The 20,550-nt window shown below is 41.1% G+C and overlaps 1 protein-coding gene across 1 annotated transcript in view; it reads left to right on the forward strand.

Annotated features, from left to right (window-relative positions):
* fam172a (family with sequence similarity 172 member A) overlaps positions 1 to 20,550 on the forward strand; it is a 178,175-nt gene that overhangs the window by 3,042 nt on the left and 154,583 nt on the right. Inside the window, exon 4 of the mRNA XM_050050421.1 lies at positions 6,068 to 6,168. Within this exon, the coding sequence (XP_049906378.1) occupies positions 6,068 to 6,168 (101 nt within the window). The remainder of the gene's footprint in view (positions 1 to 6,067; positions 6,169 to 20,550) is intronic.

Raw genomic sequence — 20,550 nt, forward strand, 5'->3', positions numbered from 1 at the left:
AGTATGTGTGTAAAGTTATGAAGTGTGTCTGTTACGCTAGAAGAGTCACAGTTTGGGACGGAGTCTTTTACTCCCTGGAGTGTTACCGGAGTTTCTGGAGTGCTCAAATAAACTGGCCTTTTTCCCGAACGCTCCTCTGGTCTCCTGCTCGTGAGGGATTCATTACAATATCGTAACATGGTTTAGATTTCTAAATAAACATTCACCTTATCGCTAGATAGACCTACTCCTGAAAAAGTCGTGCGCAAGGCTTTTTGTCCCTAAGAGGCCACCGTCATTTACCCGATGGGAGGGGTGAGCGAGTGAGCCCTGCAATCTAGAATTTGACCATTGATGTCACTGTTTTCAACCCATTTTACACACTGGCCCTTTAAAAGGTTTTTGATTGTTTGATTTGATTGTTTGTGAAACTTTCCTGTATTAAAAAAAAAAAAAAGAAGCAATGATTCAGGGAGTAGCAGAACTTTTTTCCCATCTGTGTCAGACATAAGCTTGGAGAGGATCATGCATTTCTTCGTTTGTCTGTGTGCATGTGTGTGTATTTGTCTGTCTGCAGCTAATCCCATAAACTACTGGACCAGTCAGTCTAATATTCTGTGTACACATTTATAACTTTATGCTCCTCCTCTTAACCAGGCAGTAGTTTTCCGGTTATCATCTTGGCTAACCACAACAAGTCTTACCAAGTCTATTGCAGGCCACATTTTGGCCTTTGTCGTGGGTAAAAAACTGGCATCTATAGAAAAGTTTGGTCTCATTTTGAACTGCAGCATCTGCAGATTATTCCATACCAAATATGTTAGGCACATTATGAGATGAACTCGTCCCTGCTGCTGTTATCTTCACTGATGTCTTAACTGTAAGGGAGCCAAGAGGGACATTTCCATTAGGTGCAGCTCTCTGCAGTGTTTCAGAAATGGAACATTTTGTCTGCCAAATTTTGTTGACTTACAGATTTTTTCATTGATATTTGTGCTCCTACCATCAGTATGTAAACAGGTTATGTAGTTAAATGGTTTCTTTTGTGTCTGTTTCAATTGTGTTAATTGTTATTATTTCCTACCATGTTGTGCTGTAGCCTACAGACAAATTTAATACTAGTACAAGTCCAGTTACGAATTACATGGATCAAAGATTGGTGGCTGTGCTTTATCCATTAAAAATACATTCAACCTCATACTTACAGTGGTATCTATATTCCAAATACAGTGCCTGTAAGCAGGAAAACTCGATCTGCGGCGTGCAACGTGCAGGGCTCAAAAATAGACAAACTGCATATTTTTATTAGCTTCTGAAAAACATTGCGCCGCGTCTGCTGAAATTAAAAGAGCCCGGGCGGCTGCCTGGCGGAGGCGTTTTCTCCAGTGAGTGCATTTTTCTAGTTTTCTTCCTTTATTGACCTCTTATCATCTTGTGACCCCTCAGCTGAACTTTCAACTCACCCCACATTTCTGTTACTGGGTGAAGTAAATTCGAAGAATATACACTGATACTCTGTGGTAACAGGGGATAGCTATTGATAGTTACTGGGGAAAACAAAAGTGCTGTCCTCTTCCTGTTTTGGTTGCAAAATAGTTGATGCACTTCCTTTGTGATGTAAATTGAGCCCTTTTTTTACCCGTGAGATCATACACATAGCAGACACAATTGCATAGCGAAAGCAAGGCTTATAGAGTGTGCCAGGGCTGACGTCAAAACCCGGAAGTTTAGCATCGCGCTGGTTCCCGGAAGAGAAAGTGAATGTGATTTTTGCATTGCGTTTTGGATTATGACAGAAAATAAGCTCTGTGGCTAACACAAGTTTATGATACTTACAGGTTTTGTTCAGCGAGATAATCTTCACATATGAACACCTTTCATACCGCATTTGAAGCTTAAATGCGATCGGCAGAAGTAAAAAGCTAACGTTAGGCTTTAACGGACTACATGACTACTCGACGGTCGCATGACTCTTTACGTGACGTCACTGCCACTAAGCTTTCAACTGATTTCGGCCGCTTTATTTTAAAAACATTGTATAATGGTGAAATCGGACTGTTTAAGTTAAATAAGAAGCTGTAATGGAAGTTTCACATTCATAAATCTACAATCACTCAGACTAAACCTAACATAAATTTATTTCGTATCGAATTACAATATCTCTTTGCCTCTGTCTCCAAAATAACTAAAAACAAGAAAGCTTTTAAGACCTCTCAAATAATTGGTAAAATCCTATGTATTGAATGATCTAAATGTGTGATATATAACAAAACTGATCAGGCTGTTTGGCATATGGTATAGTTTTTCCCTCGTACACCTTATTGTTGGTACATGTTTTATTTCCTTCTTATGTTCTTAGCATATTACTTATTTTCTGTTCTTTTTGGTCCATTTTATGTTCCTTTTGGTTATGTCATTTTACATGTTATTAATGTCTTTTTGAAGGATGTTGCAGAGCAGCAACATGTTAATCAACAATACGTTGTTATAAATACACATCCAATGTTCTGTAACACGTTGTTATAATTGCACTTAATGTCATGCAATGTCAACTCTATTAATAAAGGATTAAGGAAAAAAAAAAAGAAAAAAAAAGAAGCTGTAATGGAGGACTGCCAGCACTCTCGCCTGTTCGGGGGTGATGACGTTTAATGTCCCCGACAGGGTTTGTATTCATATTGAGCAACTTGTTAGCAACCGCCTTTTTTACGATACGTAAAAGCTTCAAAATTCACAAGTAGGGTATTTACTGACGTGTTTTATGTCATAGAACAAAACCTGAAACTCGCTTAAGCTTTTGTTAACCACAGACCTTATTTGAGGCATTTTACCAAAATCCCATTCAAAAAACGTATTGACTTTTAGACGAGAGAACCGGAAGTGCTAAAAGCGCTAACGGAGTTCCGGGTTTTCTGGCACACTCTATAGGGAACCAATCTAAACACTGATGATGTCATTATTCGATAGCCATTACATTATGCAATCAATCATAATGATAAGTTAAAGCAAAAAACGTGCCTATTTCCACTTTAATATTGTGACCTCAGGGTGGGTTCTGACACCCACTGGCCTACAGAGTTGGTTGCTTCCACTCGATTCATGTTAAAGCTTCTGTGTAGCTGACATAAAAACAAAATTACCATAATCCCTTATGAAACTAAGACAGCTTTAACATAAACCGTCTGTGTGTAATTACTGTTCTGCTCAGTGTAATGTCACTGTTTTGGAATTAATGACCTGAAACTGTCTCTGGTGTCACCTGGGACATTTTGGGTGTAAAGGTGTGTGTGTGTGTGTGTGTGTGTGTGTGTGAGTGTGTGTGTATGTGTGTATGTCAATTATTAGTGACAGAAAAGAGCAGAGCTGACCCAGCGTGGTGCGGGTCCAGATGATCTAAAAGTCTCTTTAGAATTCACTTGGCTCGCTTTAATCCAACCAGGTGGAGAGAAGGAGGAAGAGTTGGAAAGAGGGTGGTGATTTTGACTCTTAATATTCCCCTGTAGCCCCTCTCTCTCTCTCCCTCTCCCTCTCTTTCTCTGCGCCACCCCCTCTGTTCTCTGTCAGTGTCTCTGCTGGCTGTCTGGCTGGCTGAGTGGGGGACATGTTGTGTACTCTACGGCCCGTCAGTAACCTACTCAGCCTTGCCCTCCGCCTGACGGAGCATTTGCATAACCTCGCTGTGCCTAAGAACAGAGACACGGAGACTTACCCCCACCCGCCACAGTGCCAACACCTGCCACCCCCCTCCTCTACCCCACCCTCAAGTCCCAGCTCAGTCTCCCATGGAGGGATGAACACATTCAGAGACCCTCCATCTCTTCTCCCTCACCCTGCTGTCTCCCCTGTTCTCCTCTCTCTCCCTCTCTCTGTATCTCTCTATTTCTGCCCCTGCCCTGCTTAAAATCCCCGACCGAAACACAGCTCACCCACACACACACACACACACACACACACACACACACACACACACACACACTCTATCTATACACACCCATACCCATCTGTATGTCTTGTCAATTTCCACTCAGGCCTCTTTTTGAAGGATAGCATTTCACAGTAGCTCTGGCTGGCAGGCATTTCTATAGCTACACCCAGGCTACCTTTGCCCGAGACAGGTGGAACAAAAATGTTAATTTGACCATGTAATGATGTGAATACAGACGAGGCTGTGTACAATAGTTTGCAGGTATCTTAATCACTGAAGATGATGGCTTCATCTCGCTAGCCCTCCAGTTTTCCATTACTGGAAATCCAAGGTTATGTACACCTAATTAAGCGGCCAAATTGAGAACAGAATGCTAATTATGACAGAAAAGAGGAGAAAAGTTGAGAAAACGTTATTCCTCTGAGAGGATGTGTTGGGGGAGGCGATGGAGCTGATCACCCCTCTAGCTCACACACACACACACACACACACACATGCATACACACACACTCCTTCTCTCCCTCCCTTCATGCACACACACACCCCTTTCCTACAGTAGGATTTCATTATAGCTCCTCTCTTCCTTCTCTTAGGCAGTAGTGTTTAGATCCTCACCCCTCCATGAATGCATAATTGATTTTCTTCAAGGTACTTTTTGTGCACACTGCTTTATCCTAACTTCTCACTCGTCTCCTGCTCTACCTCTCAGGCACACACGTCTGCTTCTTAATGCAACATGATGACAAACCTAGATTCAGGATTACATGTTGTCTAACGACAAACCATGAAAGCAAAGTGCTGTAATACACAGTGTGTTAGCAACGTAAGATTTATCACGTTGATAGAAGGAGTGAAAATGGTGGCAATTTAGAAGGAGATGAAAAAAGTGCTTATGCATTCTTTTATCTTGCAAAGATATTATATTTATTTATATCTTAGATGGGTTTCTTCACATTGTGCAATAATTGAGAAAGTATGAGAGCCCCCTGGCTATTTGGGTTAAGTATGTGTACTTTTCAGTGATTTAGCTCTTACAAATTTTGCAGTCATAAAGGTCAAAATTAAATTTAACACTGTTTAGTGTTTTATTGTGTTGTAGTGTCAACCACAGGATCGATGGGCTCATCGCTAAGGTATAAACGTGGTGGTTCCACAGCCACACAAGGGTAATTGTTTATTAAGAAAAAAAAGTAGCACCATTTCTTTACAGCATTTTCCTGTCTTATGACTGTTTTATATCAAATAAAACCTGGGTGTGTTGAAAACTCCTCTGTTTCCCCTGCATTATAATAAATCACTTAAACATTTCCCAAAAAAGCTTTTGTTTCTTCTCAGTCAACTCGTGTGTGTTGTAGTGGCGGTGGGGCTCTCCTGCCACACGTATTCTTAAGCCTTGTGACACTTACTGTATGACCACACCTGGTCCTCCTGGCCGTGGCTGGAGCTGCTGGTGTGTATTTGTGTGTGTGTGTGTGTGTGTGTGTGTGTGTGTGTGTGTGTTTGGTATGTGTAAGCTGTGTTGGTTAGGGTGATTGGCTGATGCCCAGACAGCGTCCTCAAAGGAATTGCAAGGAGCAGTTGTTGTCGCGGCTAATGCGTGCCAGGCCACCTTTCTCTCTCGCACAAAACCACCCTGAGAACCTTTTTCACACCTCCTTTGGTCTTTGCTGTTGGAGATTTCAGGTGGAAAAGGCAGGGAAAGACCTGTGGCCTGTGGCCAGAGCGAGCAGGGAAGGAAGGAGAGAGAGAGATTGACACAGTTAAAGAGGAAGGGGAGAGGCTTTTAGACGGATGAAAAGAGGGAGAGAGGGAAAGAGAATTTTTTGCCATACCAGCTGTCCAGCCCTGGCCTGCCAGACTACCCAGAAGGCCGTTGGAGTCGTGACTGGAAGAACGCTGCTGCATCCACAGGCCTTGTACTTGCCAGATGGGGGCGGTGGTGGGAGGGAGGGTTAGGAGGCGAAAAGACCACTAGAGGAAAAGACTGAAAATAAAAATAGGCAATATATAACTAAGAGGTCAAGCTTGATTTGCTTAATTTGGCAGATGTACTTTTGGATGTCTGGTCAGAAGTAGTAATCCACCCACTTCTTGTACACACACATGCACAAATATCCATTTTCATCACAGATGTGTTTACCTTCTATTATTCTTTCTCCCTAGATGGCCAGCTCAGGCATATAAAAACAGGAGAGCCCTTTGTCTTCAATGCCAGAGAGGATCTCCACCGCTGGAATCAGAAACGCTATGAAGCTCTTGGAGAGGTAACACACACGTTATTGTTTTTAAAGCTTCATGCAGGCCATCCATATTCAGCAACTCAGTCTGTTAGGGTTTGCTGTCCTGACCAGTTTTTGTGACATGACATTACAAGAAGTTACAGCGACATATTTTTTGGAGAGTAAGGGGACATGGCGACACACATGCTTTAATTATGTAGGTGTAAGGCAGTATTCATTTGTACTCACATATACAGTCAGTTTCATGTCAACCCTTAATTTTTTTACTAACTATGTTGACAGCACTGTTGTGGAAGAGAGGTGAATAAGACAATATGGACGCCTAAAATGAAGAACTCAAACTTGATAAAGTCATGTTATATTGCCCCACCCCTTACTCAGGGAACTTTGTATATAAAAGGGGCTTTGGAGCTCTTGCAGATTTTTACCTCTGCCAAGGAGGTTATGTTTTTTCTAATATGAAATGGATAAAATGGGCCTTTTTTTTTTACAGCAGACATTTTGACATGTCATCGTAGGAAAAGCGTAGCTGAAATTGATGACATTAACAATGGCTCACTTCCATTAAATGTCCCTGTAGCTATTCCGCTAAGCTGGCATGCACAATACCAAGGTCTCCCCTAAATGGAATGTAGCCATCATTTAGGTTGGTAAATACACCTGTGCTTGTCCTACTATGACATGTCAAAATGTCTTCTGTAAAAAGGTCTGTCCCATTGTTACTTGATTTTAAAGCCAGTGCCACAGAACTGCTTCAACAGGAGTGTGTCTTCAAGTTTACAAGTATTTTAAAGGCCATAGCCCGCTGAGGCATATGAGAACAGTGGATTTCCCCCTTAACATTTTCTTGTCAGCTTAGCTGAGGTATGAGTTGTGTTTGAGGTCGAAAAATCCGAACTGGATAGTGGCACACCTACTGACTGAGCATCAGCCTCAATCAGATGTGAAGTCCGCACCAGAACCTGAGCATGGGTCTGACATTGAGCCTGCTGCTAGGATCCCCAACCTTCTCACCATAAAAAGGCCTTAACCAATTAATATTACATTAAAAAGATACAAGATGACACAGTGTAGATAAAACATTCTGCCTGTGATGCACATAATACTGGAGACCTGTCTACATTGTCCTGACAGAGACTGTAAGCCTGACACAGCATGTGCAGAAGAGAAATAACAACTGTCTTGACAGTTTTCAGACTGGTGTGAATGGGACATGACAGCATGGACACTGAAAGCTACTTTTTGTCTTTCATTTAGAGGATTTTATGCCACAAAATACCTTTGGCTTTAAAATGCTGTCAGCAAGTGAGAAGAGCGTCTGCACTGTAGCAAAACAGTGCAGACGCTGTGTCGACACATTTTTGCGTAGTTCCTTGATGCGCTTATGAAGTTTTGTGATCGTCCAACTGCACCGCCATATATCCAAACATACACCATCCAAAGGTTCACCTTTAATTCACTCCCTCAGTACCACCACATGCAATATGCATTAAGATAATGAGACAAATGTTCTTTTGTAATCTGTTTTTTTATTTGCATCCCCTGCTATGTTGCTTTTAATTGTGTGTGTTCTTTGAAGTTCAAAGCAAAGTGATAGACCCGTTTGTGGGATTACCTGGGTGTTTTTATTATTTCTAATGCAGGTATACAGTCGCTCCTTTGAGAGCCAGCCTTCTGTGAAGGCTTTTTTCCCCTCTTTTCTTCTGCCTGCTCAGGCACTATCCACCAGCATCTAAAAAGGCTGCAGAAACAAACATTTGGTAGCATGCAAGCAGAGGCCCTGAAAGAACACACAGACATTTAAACTAACTGAACTCAGGCATCGGAGGGGGGCCAAACATTTGGAGAAAACAAATAATCATCAAGCAGGAAGTATGCAAATTTTATTCATCCTGTGATTAAAAAATTGACAGAAGCATCTTCTTTAGAGGAGAAAAAAGGAGAGCGTGTCAATCAGTGTTGATACAAGCTTGTGTAATAAGAACAGATACTGTATGAGTTGTGCTGCAGGAGATTAACTGGCTGAGAAGAAAGCAGCACTACCTGAATAAGCAGTATTATCTGTCTGTTGTTTTTAGGCCACAGATGATTCAAGAAAATGAATATTGTACCTTTCTCATACAGCTTTGCAAGTACAAATGCATTGTTTTTGCTGGTAAGAAATATGCTCCATTATAAATAGACACGGCTACTGAATTGTATGCCTTTGGTTGTAAAGTGGGTTATGCTGCTTAGTCAGCCTCTGTATGTGTGAGTTTATGAGTGTGTGTCACACGGGCCGATCTGCATGCTTATTTCTGTTTCCGTCTGGCCGACACATCCAGATGTATTTGTGCTTGAACTCATCTCTCTATGCCATTGTTTGTCAGATGTCAAGAAGGTAAATGTAAGTCTGAAGTCTTTATTTATTTGTCTTTTGCACAACAATTACAGTCGAGCAGTCGCTGGCAATGAAATCCTTGTTCTCAGACTCCCTCCAACAAGGCTATTGCAAAATGTATCAAAGAAAAATGCATGTAGTAAAAATGAGAAATCAAAATATGGACATAAAACACAAAATAGTGTACAAGTTAAAATAAGAATTAAACAAATATATATAAGACATAATGAAACAAAATAGATACAATAGGACATATAATGTAGAATTTACAATAAGCTTCTATGCAGACAGGGCTGTTATTGGCCAACACCATTCCACAACACACCCCAGTGCCCTCTATCAACCTGCCACCTGAGACAGTCTGAGAACTATCCACAGCTCAGCCTGAGAGCTGTGTGAGATGGCACGAGGATGTGGATGCATGTGTTTGCCCCCGGCAGTATGAATGGAAGGGTATCGTTATTGCCCCCTAATGTCCACTTGCATTCCTTTCTGTCCCTCTTTTCCTTCCTTCATACCTCTGGAGGACTGATGGCTACTTCTTGTTTTGCTACAGTGCAGACGCTCTTCTCACTTGCTGTCTAATTAGCTGTTGTTTTTTTTTAACTTTTTCATACTTTTTCCTGTTTGTCTCAAACTGCAAAACTGTTAAGGAAGTTTTCTATTACATCTAAATCACTTGGAGGATAATTTATCACAACTCTGCATTGCAATTATGTACTTTGAACTACATTCTGCTACGCACAATGTTAATGTGACCCAAACAGAATTGAAGTGCACAGACGTGTCATTAATTGTTCAACGAATACTCATGAAACCATTTCTATGATTGCGTAACGGTTTGTATGCTGTTTTACAAATAAGCACTTCTATCAGTTAGGTTGAAGAAAAGAATCATGGTTTGGCGTTGTCACGTTACATACTTAAGGTAACACGACAATGTCGTGTTATGTATGTACGTAACTGAAAATCACTCAAAGTTGACCTTTAGTTTCATGAACAGCGGCCTATTTTAGTTGCATCAATTGAAAACTAAAAAGTTTGACTTACGTCCTTGTCTCGTTCACCCACTGCCCCTTCCCCATTGAAGCCTCAATTAATCACAGATATTTCTCAGTGAAACTTTGATGTCAAAAACTTGCCTAAGGTCACATGATCACAACCTCCTGGCTCCTGATTACATGGTTTATTTGCAAATTATAGTGCATTACTTTTGATAGGTATAAATACCAACAGTGAATGAGACCAGCCTCAATTGTTACGGAAGATTGTCATAGTCAAGACAAGGGTATACACACTGGAGAAATCTTCTGAACTCCACTACATTCTGCCAGTGTCTTTGGTCCGTGAGTTAGCTCATCAGAGCTCAATTTGACAAGCTATCTCTCAATGATACTGTAACTTTCCCAAGACTCACCAAAACAAAACCAGTGAGTTCATGTGCTGCGAATGAGTGCTTGAGATGTGCACAATCTAAAGATAAGTGCAAGACTGTAATTTATGGATTTAGGTCAGCCAACTTTGACCTTGAACATCTGGCAGACAACCAAAGACATAGGCATAAAGGCATAAACACAAGACAACTGGAGAACAGGTTGAACCATTAATAAATGTCCATGAGACAGAAGTGGAGATGGCTGCTGATAAGTTTAGACATGGGATTATTATGAAGAGTTCCAGCCAGCAGAAAAAGGCAAAGAGTGTCATGTGGAGCAAAGGCAACAAAACATCTAAAAAGACAATTGTAGTTGTGGGAGACACCTCTATCAGGAACATAGGTAGTTAACACACTGCACTCCAGATGTCATGGTTTGTAACGCAAAAGAGCAAGTTCTCAAATGATTTACACCCCAATTAATTGTTATCAATATTTGCTCCACATGTGATAGCCAATGATGTTTGCATAGAGCAATCAGAAGGGCTAAAGCAGGATTTCATTGAACTGTTTAATTGTCTGGACATTTTTTTATTGGGCAATCACTGCCAACGGTTGACGGACTAGTCAACAGGTTCAGCAGACTCTCTGCGCATGGCTTAGCAAAACCACCAGACAGAAAGGGATCAACTGAATTGAGGACCTCAGTCTGTTTTGTGGACGTGGGCACCTTTTCAGGGCGGATGGCCTTCACCCAAGCAGGTCCCGAGTTAAAGTATTGATGGAGAATTTTCGGACCGAAAAGCTCATGGATCAGTCTCGTAATTCCTCCTCCCTTCACTCTCCTCTGCCTCACCTCTTTTGGGACCCACTGATAAAAAATGAAGCGCTGATTAACGCTGGTATTAAATTCAGCCCCCGATCACTGCCATGCTGTCTGCCTCTTCCTCAACCAAGCACATTCTTCAACACCAACTTTGCTGATAATGAAGATGACAAAATGAGTCTGCCCAGGCTGATGAAGCCTGCAGAGTCACCAAAAGTTTGCCTCATCCATCTCCCTCACCTCACTTCTTCAGGATATCTCTAACAAACTGAGATCAGAGATTTAGCAACTTGTTGTGATGATGATGAATGCCACTAAGTTGCACTGCTGCATCTCAATTCCCCACCACTAAAATGAAAGGAAATATGGAGAGATGGGCGAGAAGGAGGAGGGAAGATGCCCAGGACAGGCAGAGTCCCTGCCCCACCTTTACCACTCCCAATATGCCTCTTCTTTATACTATGGGGTTATGGTTCTACAGCCTCCTGGAGTGGCCCCCACCAATGCCCAGAAGCAGGCTGTTCCTCTGGACTTCAGGTCCCTATTCCTGCTTTGATAAATAGTATAGAGGGAACAAAATGTACTTTACTAAATCTGTAGATTTATCAAATTGGATATCAGTTACTCATCAGCCACAGTCTGTCTTTATAAAAAACTTTAAATTGGCGAAGAATTCTTTCACTAGGGCAGGCTATGGGCAGAAACAAAATATTTTACTATTATTATGCAGATGACACACAGATTTATAGGATATATTAGGGGTGTAACGATTCATTTTCACAACGATTCAATTCATATCATTTTCCATGGTTCCGATTCGATTCAAGAACGATATTTGGCTCATCTAGAACAATACGATTCGATTCAATTCAAGGGCTTGAAATCGATTCAGTAACTTTTTTTGTTTTGCCAAAAACTGAACCAGTGTGACTGTGAAATACATACCTGAATTCTGTGGACAGTGCAGGGGAGTTTTTTCTTGAAAGAAAATCAGAGATTAATTAATTTTGGATATAAATAAGTAAACACAACGATTAATGGCAAAAACATTCACCTTTTATTAAATACTATAATTATCACAAGTTCAGAACCTGCTGATCAAAAGACAAAAAAAGTGTGATCAACATTCCTCCAGGCTGAATTACAACTGAACAGTAGGTTTCCCTGCTACTTCTCTTGTGATTTTCAATCAGTATAAGAGGAGTACAATAATACACAAAAATAAAGTGCAACCTATTAGGTTGAATGGACAGTAGGTTTCCCTGCTACTTCTGTCATTTTATTCAGTATAAAAGGAGTACAATAATATACAAAAATAAAGTGCAACCTTACCTATCAGGTTGAATGGACAGTAGTTTTCCCTGCTTCTTCTCTGTCATTTTACTCAGTCAGTACACATTCGACAGACAGCCACCGACTTGTCCAGAACACCTCCTTTTTTGCAGAAACCAAAGTGTTTCCACACACTCGACTTCAAATTCGGCTTGAAAATCTCCAGCTCGTCCGCCTCCTCTTTGCTGTTAGCCATGCTTCGTTTTGTTTTGAGTCGGCACTACCGGCACATGCCGATGACGTCACACTCAGGGAGAGTGAAGCGAATCGAGCAACTTTACGATTAGAAGTGATAAAAATACATGTATATAACGTTGTCGTGCTTAAATACAACGCACAAATGCTTAGTAATCGATATAATCGATTTTTGACCTTGTAAATCGATTTCACAGCGATATCGTCATCAGTGAGGGACAACTTGCCAAGGCTCTATCGATGCAGTTAGATTGTAGGAAAATAAATCGATGCATCGATGTAATCGATGAATCTTTACACCCCTAGGATTTATAGAACAATATCACCAGGTCTCATACAAGCACTGAGTCCTGTAAGTGCATCAAACAAATCAAAGATCGGATGAAAATTAAAAGTCAATGTGCAGCTTCAGTTGTTAATGTTAGACCACAAACCAGGCCGGAAATCTTGGTTATGGACTCAGACTAAACTTTTAACATCAACATGAAGACAGTTACACAATCAGTCTCCTCTCACCTTGCGAATAGATCAGATATTAAAGGACTTATGTCTTAGCAGGATTTAAAAAAAACTTGGATCCGTGCGTTATTTACAGCAGGCACTACTGTCTTTTCAGGTTTCTCTAAAATATGATCAGAACTACAAGAAGAGAAGTCTGCTGCTCATGTCCTCACTAAGACCAGGAGAGTGGATTACATTACTTCAGTTCTCAGATCTTTTCACTGTCATCCTGTATGTCAAGGATTTTACTTTGAATTTCTACTGTTGGCTCATAAAGCACAGGATAGTTTAGGGCCACAATACATTTGTGACATGCTGCTCCATTATGAGCCGTTCAGACCTCTCAGATCATCTTACAGGGACAGGTCTGTTAAGTGTCAAAACAGTACAAGCACCATTCAGTTTTTATGAGCCACATGTGCAACAAACTCCCAGAAAATGTAAAATCTGCTCCCAATCTCAGTTCTTTAAAACCGCGTTTTGCCACTGCAGTTTATCAACTTACCGTAAATTTGGGACTATTTATTCATATCTTGCACTGCATTGTAGCTGCCCCGTAATTTTTATTCTGCTGTTTCCTGTCTTGTTCTGTTTCATCTTCTATTTTACCTTGTTTTAATCCTTTTAAATCCTATTTATGTATGTCTTTTTATATTGTCTATTTACACATGTTTCTTTTATAGTTTGTCTTAATGCCGTTATGTCTTATGTAAAACACTTTGAATTCCCTTGTTGTTGAAAGTTGCTGTACAAATAAATTTGCCTTGCCTCTGTCCATCCCTGCTTCCTTTCTTCCTCTCTGTGTCTTTATATCCTCACTGTCCTGTATTTTGTGTGGAGGACTCTGTGTGTGTGCGAGTGTGTGTGTGTCTGTGTACATGTGTGAGGGGGCTGGGGGGTGGCGGCTGTATTGTCAGACACATCACAGCACCAGATGTCCAATTTGCACTTCAGCCTCGTCTGAATGGAGGGACAGATAGAAAGAGGGAGAACGAGGATGTTGGTGTGATGGCCTCCAAGCAAAAGAAAGGGATGGGAACAAAATTTGGGTTGAGCACAAGAGCAGTGAACACATTTTTCTCTCTTCTTTTTTCTTCTTTAAAAAACGATTCTAATTTTTTCCCCATATTTTTATGTTATAATGAGAGATTTGAAGATGCTATGTCTAAGAAGCTGCACTGGGCCACTTTGTTTGTATACCCTGGGCCAAGTGTACATACAGGTGAAGGGCAAAGGTGTGTGTGTGTGTGTGTGTGTGTGTGTGTGTGGACACCTGGGCTGCAGTTCACCTGAAAATACCTTTTACTCATAAAGTTAGACTACAGCCTAATCTGTAGGCTTCTTTATATTAGTAACATAATAACAATTGTTAAACAAACTCAATTTAATACAAATTGAGATGGAATAACATAAGAAAAACATAGCTCACAAAGTGTGCAACCATTAGAAAGAGACACCAAGAAAAGAGAGGAGAAGAGCGCGTTATCTGTTAAAAGTTGAACTGGAAGAGTGTTGTGCATACATAAACATGACAACTCATACACATCTGTTTGATCGCATAAATCAAACAAAAAATACATGAGATCATTTGCTAAATGGAGCAAACTTCATGTGTTCTTAAGAGTTGTACAAAATCATGATGGAAAATGTAGGAAATCACTTGTTAAGGAAGAATTGCACAAGGCAGGTTGAGGAAAAGGAAAAAGCAGATCATAAAACAAAAAGTCTATTACATGAATTGAACTGTTTCAGTGTACTGTTTGAGTACAGTGTACTGACTCCATGGCAGACATACAGTAGGAGAATGATGTTCCTCAGAACCATAAGCTCTGGCATGAGAACCTTTGAATGTTGTCTGGGAAAGCTAGGTTATTCGGACAATAGACCTATATTTTCTTTTTACCCAGAGTCAGCCCACTCACTGATGCATTTTTATGTCTCTCTGTGTAGTCTGAATGTATAGCAATGGCATAAGAAAGGGCATCTGTGGTTGTCTGTCTCTGGATAAGTAGGACATACACGAAGTCTGCAACTGAAATATCCTTTTATGTTCTGAGTGCACTCTATAAAGAGTTTAAGCACCGACTTAGAGGATCTTATTCTCTGTTATTTCCAGTTATCCCAGTTTGTAAATTGTTGTATTGATCTAATGTATTCTTTATTGTGTTCTTTTCTTCTTTTGTATTATGTTGTGTCATTCTCAAACTAAAACGCTACATGAGCCGAGACTGAAGAACCCCCAGACTGCTGGTGTTGTGACATTTTCCATCCTTGGCTCTGACTGTTATCATAATGGCTGTATTACAGCTGTAATATAGTGCACGCTATCTGCGCAGTGTTGCTCAGTGCAGCAGGGTCACCTCAGCCTGTGTAGGTGTCAGTTGTAGTCTAATTCCTGTGATTCAGTGATGAATCTCTCTGATAGAAGACAAGCATAGGGTCTGGCCCAGATGGAGCTCTATTAAGCTGTTAATAAATGAGGATTCTTCTCTGCTCTGCCTGCATCTGTGGAATGGAAGGCACTCACAAATTTGTAAACACACACACACACACACACACACACACACAGTCAGAATATTATAATGAAGTAAAGCTAGCCAGATGGCTGAATTAGAAAGCCGTCTTTCTTTCTCCCTCTCTCTCTCTCCCTCTCTCTCTCTCTCTCTCTCTCTCTCTCTCTCTCTCTCTCTCTTTCTCTCTCCCTGTTTCTTACCATCACTGCTGTCTCTCTGTTATCTTTTTTCTCTTCCTGTCTCCCTCTGTTTCCACATTATGGATGCTGGGCGTTGTCATAGTGGTGACCAGCTGGCCACGGTTTAAGGCCCTGCTGAAGTGCCCTTGAGCAAAACACTGAGGAGAATGGCAAAAGAAATTTATGTGGTAAAGATAAATTATGACAAGCTTCATCTATTCTATTGTATTCTATTCTACTCTATTTCATAAGAAGCTGAGTTTCTTGCACTTAATGGTAACTTATGTTATACCTTTACCATTGCATAAATTACAATATCATCTGCATACAGGTCAACACCGGTAAACTTTATTATCCCACAAGGAGAAATTCATTTGGTCATAAATGTTCCATGTAAAACACCAAGGTACACTGCATGTGCACTATCAAACACACACTCTGCAGTGCTGACAGTATAAAATACATATACAGTCTTGACATACATGATACACAATGCCACTCTGAGCTAGTAATATAGGTGCACATGTTTCTTATTTAGTAGTCTAATTGTTGAAGGAACAAGCGATATGCTGTACCTTGTTGTTGTGATCTTCTGCTGCAGGATTCTGCTGTGACTCTCTCAGAATTTCAGGTGTTTGAATTCTGATGATCCGACTGTTCTCACTGTCTTGATCATTCGCTGCCATTTGGCATGATGTTGAACATGCATATTTCCAAAGGTGCAGAGCAGGCCAAGGGACAGAATGCTTTGCAAGACAGATTTGTAGAACATCTGGAGGTTATGGCGATTTATCCTGAAGTGATTCAATTTCCCATGAAAGAACAGCTTCTGTTGTAGTTTCTTCGGATGCTTTCATACCTAACCTGTTGGGGTCGATTAGAATAAACTCAGGCCAATTTGCCCAGTTTATACGGTTTGTTTGGGCTGGTGTGAAAGCTGTCAGCGAAACTGTGGTGAGGACCAAACAATCAAGACCACTTGAAAAGGCGGGTGTGAGACCATAGAAATTATGATAGCAGATATGTGAGCAGAATTCAAAAGTTAAAAGACGAAATCCATCTGCTGGTCATGAAACCTGTCCGCAATATTAAATATTGAATATTATAACTCATTCATGTAAAGGCCATGTATAGCCATATAATATATATAATAATACTTACGTGTAGCCATGGTACTATGGATGCACATCAGTGTGGGTATATCCCTTGATTAAAAAGCTGTCAAAACCTCTGTGCTCATATCTGACTCTACCACCTCCGGTTGTGTAGTAGTTTTCAACACGTCCTTTACTAACTTTTGCAGTGTTTGATCTTACGGGGATGTAGCCATTTTTCTGCCATGGTTCGCGTCCTGTAGGCGATATATTTGTGGGTGTGTTACACCAAAACCTGTTTCCCCCCGGCAATATTTTTGCAAGCGCACCGTTGCTATGGCACCAGCCAGAACAATTGTGATTGGTTGAAAGAAATACAAGCAGCCGGGGTGTTTTTTTCTCCAATCTTAAAGTGAGAGTCGGCGCAGCCAGACCTTTCTTTTCTTGAGAAAGGTCTGGTGAGCGAGACTGTCCCATAGTTAAAAGCCTCAGAGCATTACTGTTAAAGACGCAGGCTTTTTGTTGTGTTTTTATGTTAGTCATTTTTCATTATAGCGATTGATTTGCAGTCTAATTATTACCAACCAATAATGCTTACAATCTGTTTTGTCTCTTTGAGCTCTTTGTGACACCAAAGAGCATAAGTATACACATCAGAAGCATTTTAGTACTGCCTACACTTTTGTCAGTCAATGGAATTTGATTTTGCGAGTTACCTGCAGGTCAGTGTAACTTCATGTTTAGTCTTCTTTGTTGAAAGTCAATGTGAGAAGGAACTGGACGAGGGGCCTAGTTTATAAAACTCTGTGGATAATCCACACTAAATGTTTGCATACGTACAAATGAGGAAATTTTCGTACACCAAAAAATATTCCGATTTATAAAACCATGCATACGCCTGCCAGTACGCAATTTCCTTTTACAAACCCTAAATCAACTAGGAATTCTCTGCACGTGGATCAGCCTCATACCCCGCCCCCTACACAGCCACAATCAACCATAAATGGTCAAAGCAAGGCACCTCATGAATGTTGAGCATAGACATGAGTCGGCTGATCAGTGGTTCGAGAGGAAGACCAAGAAAACTTTTTTTTTTTCTGACACAGAAACCAAGGTGCTCGTGGGTGAGGTGGAGGTGAGAAAGCACATACTGTTTGGTGATCAGTGGGGTCTCTAACAAAAGGAATGGCAGGAAGTGGCAACATGCTGCTGCTGTGGTTAATGCAGTGAGTGCATCAAACAGGATAGTACCTGGACTTTAAAAAAAATAAATAAAATAGTTTGACCTAAAGGAGGAGGTAAAAAAAAAATTGCACCCCGTCATCTGTGAAAAATGTAGATAATCTATATGTGCAGGTGGTGAGGATGTGCTGGGTGAGGTGCCTGGAGAAGTGGAATGTGTGTGGCAGCAGCACAGTGTCTCCAGGGCGCTCTGTGTATACACAGGCTTGCTCACTGTAGCGACTTTACACACAAAAACAGTCTTCAAACTAAAATTATACTTGGTGATATAAGGACAGTATTAAGACATGTTATTAAAAACTGTTCACACTGTGTACTGCAGTTATTTAATTCAGTTTGAAGTTATTTTGGATTTCTTCAACCGACAAAGATCATTTCATCAGTTAGCCTAGTTGAGGTGAAAATCAATCAATCACCACCTGCCACATCCTGGCATCGTCCAGCTGACCATGAGTGTCAGCAGCATACAGTCCGGCCCAGACCCTTTCCTTTGCACCCCAGTGGTGGGGAACATGGTGCTGAGACAACGCTAATGGATTATTCAGCAATATTTGATTTAAGATTTGAGTTTACGTCTATGTTTTACAATCCAAAGGTGCTTATGGACAAGTTATGGCTCACTGGCATAAGCACAAAAAAACCCACTGTTGCATTTGAATGTTTATGAAGTGGATCTATAAGTAATGTGTGATATTAGGTGAATTTGAATGTGTTAGAGACATCATTACACGTATAATGATTCCTCTCACATTTAATTTCTACAATCTGGCTTCAAATCACCACCTCACCATCTGTGTCGTCAATTTCCCCCATCTCCAAAATGTGTGTACACATGGGTCAAAGTTTCCCTAAATGTACGCACATTCCCCTGTCTTTTTTCTTTTTTTTAAATAAATCCCAATTTATTCTTAGAAAGTGGCATATGCATATTACAAGCCCTTTTTTGTGTGTACACAGTGGTGTTGAATTAGGCCCCAGAACTAAAGTGCAACAATGTGTATATATTTATATGTTTTTTCCCAAGTCTGGACTAAATGAACCAAACTACAGGTGTGAAAGCACCCATAGACTTAATCCCTGCCAGTTCCTTGAATCTTAGGTGGTAGGTAAGGTATTGAAAATGTGCAGATACCATGTCGCCTCTAGCACACGCCCCACAGAGGTACATAGCTACATGCATTTGCATACTAGTCTCAGGACACAAATCATATGCAGTAAAAGATGTAGCATCAAATACAGAGCTGTAGAGATTCAGTGGCCAGCTTGTTAATGATTGTGTACTTGTTAATAGTTAACTTACAGTGACATCCATTAAGCTGAAATCATTCATTTGTTCACAGCGTTGCAATGCAAATTTCATCGTCTGCCAGTGTCTGTCTTGTAGTTTTTTGCATGTGCAAGTGCATGTGCAGCCATAAGACTGTTCCATTAGATGTGTTTGTGTGCTTTTCCACAGGAAGCAAGTATGTAGTATACTGTTCAGCCCTTTAGATAATCCACATTAACCAAAAGGAGATGGATTATAGTTGTAAGTTGTGGAGGTCTTATGAATCACCTTTAAAGAGTCACTGTGCAGTCGTGAAGTGTTGTGTCAGGCCCACAGCGGGAACCCCGGAGACAGGCCTCCATACTGTACTTAAAGCACGAGGAGGCCCCATACCAGTCATGGAACATTTTGTTAGGAAGCTAATGGGATCTCTCTAAAGAGGAACTATAAATGACAGCTGTCTGCCCAGATTCACTGACTGCCATCACGTCTCCATTCCCAAAACACTTAAACACTGCCGCTACAGCTACTGCTGAGAGCACGAAGGAGGAAGCAGACACAGTCACACAAAAATGGTTGCAGGGAGTGGGTGAGGTGGATTAGAGTTGATGAAAGAGAAGGGAATTGGACGGGGGGTGGAGGTTTGAGGGGGGGTGTTAGAGAAAAGACAGGAAGGCTGGTAGTTACAGCGCTGGCATCTGTCGCTACCGCCGGCACCCAGGGTGGCATACAGTACTTTTCTTTGAATTAGACCTCTGCCGGCTTCTCAGTTAACACCTGAGGAGGTCATTACGATGCCATTAGGATGAGTAGTGCTGGGAGGGCGGAGTGGGAGTGAGAGAGAGGGATATCTACACTAAGTGTAAACAGTCTGTCTGTCAGTCTGTGTCTGAGAACTTTCTCTTCCCCTGGAGAGCCCTCTCTCCTCTGACAGAAGAATGACAGAGGCCTCATGGGAATTACACCAGTCTCTCTCTCTCTCTTTGTTTCCCACACGGACTGACAGATCACAAATTCACAACAATAGGCTCTATTTTAATACCACTTTTTGTTGGTACACAAGGCTGACTTAAAATAAACAACCTTTCTATTGCCTCATGCTCTCTCTCATTTTCGCAGTCTCTCTTTCTGAGTATGCTTTGCTGTTGTTGCCGCTGTTGTTGTGCTGCATTGTTCGGGGGGATTTTCTTCTTTTTTTCCCTTTTTCTTCCTCTCCTCTATTCTCTGGAGAAGAAGGAATGCTTTCCTGGGTGCAGTCAGTGATACGGCATGGAACAGCTCTTTCAGTTTCATTATATAAACAGCTTTGATGCCTCTTCTTGCTCTCTGGTTTCTATGGCTAAGTGGCTTTTGGAGAGGGCTCTGGACTACAAAGACAAGAGGTGTGTGTGTGTGTGTGTGTGTGTACATGGGTTTCTTGTCTGTACATGAGTTTCTTGAGTATACTAGTGCAAATGGTGGACACTGACATACTGTAGTTTTATCAGATAAACCAGTGTGAC

This window comes from Epinephelus moara, chromosome 8 (assembly GCF_006386435.1).
Source record: "Epinephelus moara isolate mb chromosome 8, YSFRI_EMoa_1.0, whole genome shotgun sequence".
In the NCBI taxonomy this organism is placed as follows: domain Eukaryota; kingdom Metazoa; phylum Chordata; class Actinopteri; order Perciformes; family Serranidae; genus Epinephelus; species Epinephelus moara.